Source organism: Contarinia nasturtii, unplaced genomic scaffold, assembly GCF_009176525.2.
Source record: "Contarinia nasturtii isolate CC-2019 unplaced genomic scaffold, AAFC_CNas_1.1 Cnas_scaffold_5926, whole genome shotgun sequence".
Taxonomy (NCBI): Eukaryota; Metazoa; Arthropoda; class Insecta; order Diptera; family Cecidomyiidae; genus Contarinia; species Contarinia nasturtii.
Genome location: NW_022203193.1, coordinates 1 through 4461, shown reverse-complemented (window position 1 = coordinate 4461; position 4461 = coordinate 1). Strand labels below are relative to the sequence as shown.

Below are 4461 nucleotides of genomic sequence, written 5' to 3'. Positions count from 1 at the left end.
ATTTTATCATAAAAATCGCGCGCTTTTTCTGATTTGTGTAAGTGAACAAGCAAATTTTTTTCCAAAATGTATCGTGAGCTAACTTGAGTTGTTACATCTGTTGGCGCTTTTACGAAAGATACTAAATGACCTATGAAATCTTCCATTGGGTAATTTGAGTATGCAAAGAGTGGTCCATTTCGGTTCACACATTCAGTCAAGTGTTTGAGCTGATGAACATTGTAAACCATATTTATTTCTCCATAGAGATCTTCGAATTCGTCAACGAATGAATTTAATAGTTTAGTTGCCTTCTTTCTTTTCCGTTCACTTATGCGTGTGCTGTTCAGAATATGCATAGCGTCAACTAATTTCCCCAAGTGTTCAGAATTCCTTGAATAAATTAAAAAAAAACAGTATCTCAATCAGTATGGATGCTCTGAACAAATACCAAATCAGTTTTATAAGAAACTGTTGTATACTGAGCTATTAAAAAAACAAATTGTAAATAATAAAATAGAGTACCGATCAGGTAGAACTCCCTTCAAAAGAGGGTAGGCAACAAAGAGTAAAATAAATTTCCACTCATAAGCATGAAAATACTCGCGATGTGAAAGTGGTCGAAAATTTCTCCTTATCAGTCGAGGCATTCGAATTTCTTTCATCCTTCTATCTAGAATATGTAATCGATCACCGATAAAAAAACTAAATAAAATTTATTAATTGAAGTGATCCAAAATAATTCCTTTTATATGCACCACGCATACCTTTCTTCGCGATATTTGAAGTTCAAAAACATGTCAAACATTTTCTTGATTACGCCCATGTCTACACAATGCATCTTATCGATGACTACTTGCCAAACAATATCGAAGTTATAATTGAGTGCAAGGAGAGGTGAAAGACCTTTGTATCCGTTGATACATGTTCCCAATTCGTGAGCGCGAACCATGTCCACTCTTACAACATTGCTTTTTCTGTCAGGTGCATTGTTTCTCTTACAATACCGGATTTGTGTTGTTCCTTCTATATTTGTTCCACAATGCAAACAATATGGACAACCATAATGGCCATTGTGTTGCATTAAATTTAAAACATCAGCCTTAGCTAATGCATCAGCGGTGAATATCATCGGAACCACTTTAACTACTCTTAACTGTTCATTTTTATCACGAAAATGTATTCCACCTCTACGATTTATTGCATTTATTTCTTCAATCAATGGTCTGAAAAACACTTGCATATTCGGTTTTTTTCCGAAAGATATTGCAGAACATAAAATATTCTCTCGCTTGAAACGGTAATTAAGATCGATTTCATGAACATAAAGGCAAATAGGCCAAAGTGATTTATTTTTTGTGGACTTAAATACAGCAGCACCATCCGTATATAATGTCAATGTTATGTAAGGTTCATCTCCCATTTCACGTTTCAATCGCTGAAAATTTTTCGAATCATGTACATCACATATATCCTCCGAAGTGGATTTCGTATCGAACAATAAATGCAGTGAATTTTGTTCAAGCACATTTTTTAAATGATTTTCAATGGATATTGACACAAAGTGATTTTTTTCATATTTTGTATCCGTGTGTATGTCACTATCGCATTTTGTACACACTGTTTCTTTGAACTGTCCCTTAACACCTAAATATTTTTCACATACATGACAAAAAAAATGTACACTTGTCTTGGTTTCAGTCGATTTAAACATTTTTTTAAATGTGTATTTTGATGGATTGAGTGACTCTTTACCAATGACTGAATTAATCAGCCGGGCCAAATCTTCAGTTTGAGTCCAGTTAAGAGTATGACGAACTGAATATGCGTAAATCATGGTATATGCATCGCTTACTGTACAATTCAAACTATCATGAATTTTTTTTGAATATTCCGGGTACATTTCAAATTCATTTTCTTCATGATTAAATTGTTCAATAGGCGACACCGAATCGTTGGACCAAATGCTTTCGTTTGCTATAACACTTTCATCATTCACGGCCGACATGTTCATTGCCATTTGAGAGTCTGAGGTATCAATAAACGAGCATGTCTCTTCAAAATTATGTGACGTGGCATTTTGATTTTGTGAATCGTTATTAGTCACAATTGATAAATCCATTAAATTTTCAGTGTCACCAGGCGTTGAAGAAATATTCGTTGTGGATTTGAAACTATGCAATTGCTTTTTTCCACGATTTCGACGATTGAATTTAGTTTGCCTTGGAATTTTGGCATTCGGTTCAATATCTTGAAAATAACTAAAATATCGAGCTCTTTTACCGCGCACCATGATGCTGAAATAAACTGACAACACAAAATGAGTCACATAAAACTGAAATTTGTCTCTATACTCATCGTTGAGCAACACATTTAAAACATTTAATCAATTGGACATGTCCAATGCGATGCAAAAAAGGTTGTTTTGATTGAAAAAAATTACATTGTTTATTTGTACTCTTTTCAAATAAGACGAAAGTTAGTATAAATATAAACAAAACTCACTATTTTATATATTTTCGATAAAAATTCGATGCATAAGAATATGTAAAGAATATGTCTGCTACGTAGCGCAATATATTAATTATTGAAGGCAAAGATCAGCTTGCATGCACACGGAACATAAATTGTGTTTTTAACGGTCGAGTTCAAATCAATGTTGACACACGTATTATATTTGAATGTTTGTGTGTTTGTGTGTTTGTGTGTTTGTGTGTTTGTGTGTCGAATGTAGTGCACAAGATTTGAGCGCGTCAAGCATCTCACCATAAGCACCTCGCGCGCCTTGTACGCATGCCGACAGCAGTCGTCGTTGCAAAAAGGATTGCTATGATATAATCGACGATACAAGTGTTTCGAGCGTAAAGTGATATTTTAGTGGTATAAGTTGAACATCATTTGAAAACAAAATCAGCATACTTTCACCGTGAGTATTCACTTTATTGAATAAAGAATTTAAGTTTGAAATCAAATCAACCTTTCTGAACAAAATAATTGAAGTATTGTTCCATACACATGTGGTTATTTCTTTTTATACAGTTAAAGCCAGAATGGCATCGTGCAACATTTGTGATGATGAAATTACAAAGAAAAATCCACTTTTTATTTGTTTACGCTGTGACCTCAAAGTGCATAAGTTGTGTTATGGAGCTGAAGGTCTAGCAATTAATTGGAAATGTTCACCATGTCGCTTAGCAATGAAAAAGTCCGCCAAATGTAAATTATGTCACAAGAAAGGTGGTGCGATGAAACAAACCGAATGTAAAAATTGGGTACATGTTATATGCGGTCTTTTTATGAAAGGTGTCAGTTTTTCTAACGAAAAAACCATGGAACCCGTTAATTTATCGAAAATACCTTCTTACTTGCGTGGAAAATTGTGTTCATTTTGCAACAACAAAACTGGTTATTGCACTTCCTGTTCTTTTGCAAAATGCAAGAATAAGTTTCATGTAACTTGTGCTCAAGATGAAAAGACGCTTAAAGAAGATGTTAATCCAAACGATAATTCGATCAAATTCGAAGCATTTTGTATGGAACACAAACCGACTACTCCGACTCACAGATTATCATCTGGGTCAATTCAAGTTGTACTTAATAAGAATCGCCAAACAACAACAAATACCAAATATTCATGTAGCGATGGTGATTGGATTCTTATTGGAGCTAATGCACACTCAACACCGGCCAATCCAAACAAAAGGAAACGTGAGTAGAACGTGAACTTAAACATACATACATAAATAGAAATTCATATATTCTTGTAAATTGGTAATGATAGCTGTTGATGAACCGCAACAAATTCCATCGAAAATTGCCAAAGACAATCAGCCCGAAAACAACCATGATGACACAAAAATTGAAATCAGTATGACGGATCAGGCGTTAGACGATGTACAACAGCAACTTAAGCAAAATTCAGTAATACACAAGAAGGAGACCAATGTTCATACGTGCTTCAAGGATGCAATTATCGAAAAAGTATGTTTTCCGATTCATTTTGAGTTGAGCCATTGATTAATTATCACAATTTTGATTAGTTGACAACAGAAAATGATCAGTTGCGAAAGCTGAATGTTTATTTACAACAAAAAATGATGGAAAAAGACCAAGAGAAAAAAACAATAAGTCACTGTTCCGAAAACATTAACAAGGCAGAGGTTGAACCAACCAAACAGGCCGCAACCAAAAAAATGGAGCCAATTTTGGATGGAGTGAGTACACTGTACAGCACAATTATAAATTGGAATTCTAGACGCTATAGCGTCCCAAAATAAAATTAGTGTAACACTTGAGTGACACATTTAAACATAAGTAACATAATAATTGAATATCGAATCGATTGTTTGGTTTACCGTAGTAAAATTTATTCGACTATAGATATTTGAAAGAAATTATGACATTCGCAACAAATTCCTCGAATTGTGAATATTATAGAACTTTAATTTAATTCATTCTCCATTTATTTTCTTTTGTTCTTTG

The 4461-nt window shown here is 33.8% G+C and overlaps 1 protein-coding gene across 1 annotated transcript; it reads left to right on the top strand.

Moving 5' to 3' along the window:
- Positions 1–2677: 2677 nt before the first annotated feature.
- On the top strand, positions 2678–4193 carry LOC116351651 (PHD finger protein rhinoceros-like; the record flags this gene model as incomplete). The annotated part of the gene is made up of 4 exons (XM_031783789.1): positions 2678–2905; positions 3019–3687; positions 3761–3960; positions 4020–4193. Coding segments are annotated over exons 2-4 (1032 nt in total), but the record flags the coding sequence as incomplete, so codon positions are not given.
- Positions 4194–4461: the final 268 nt, after the last annotated feature.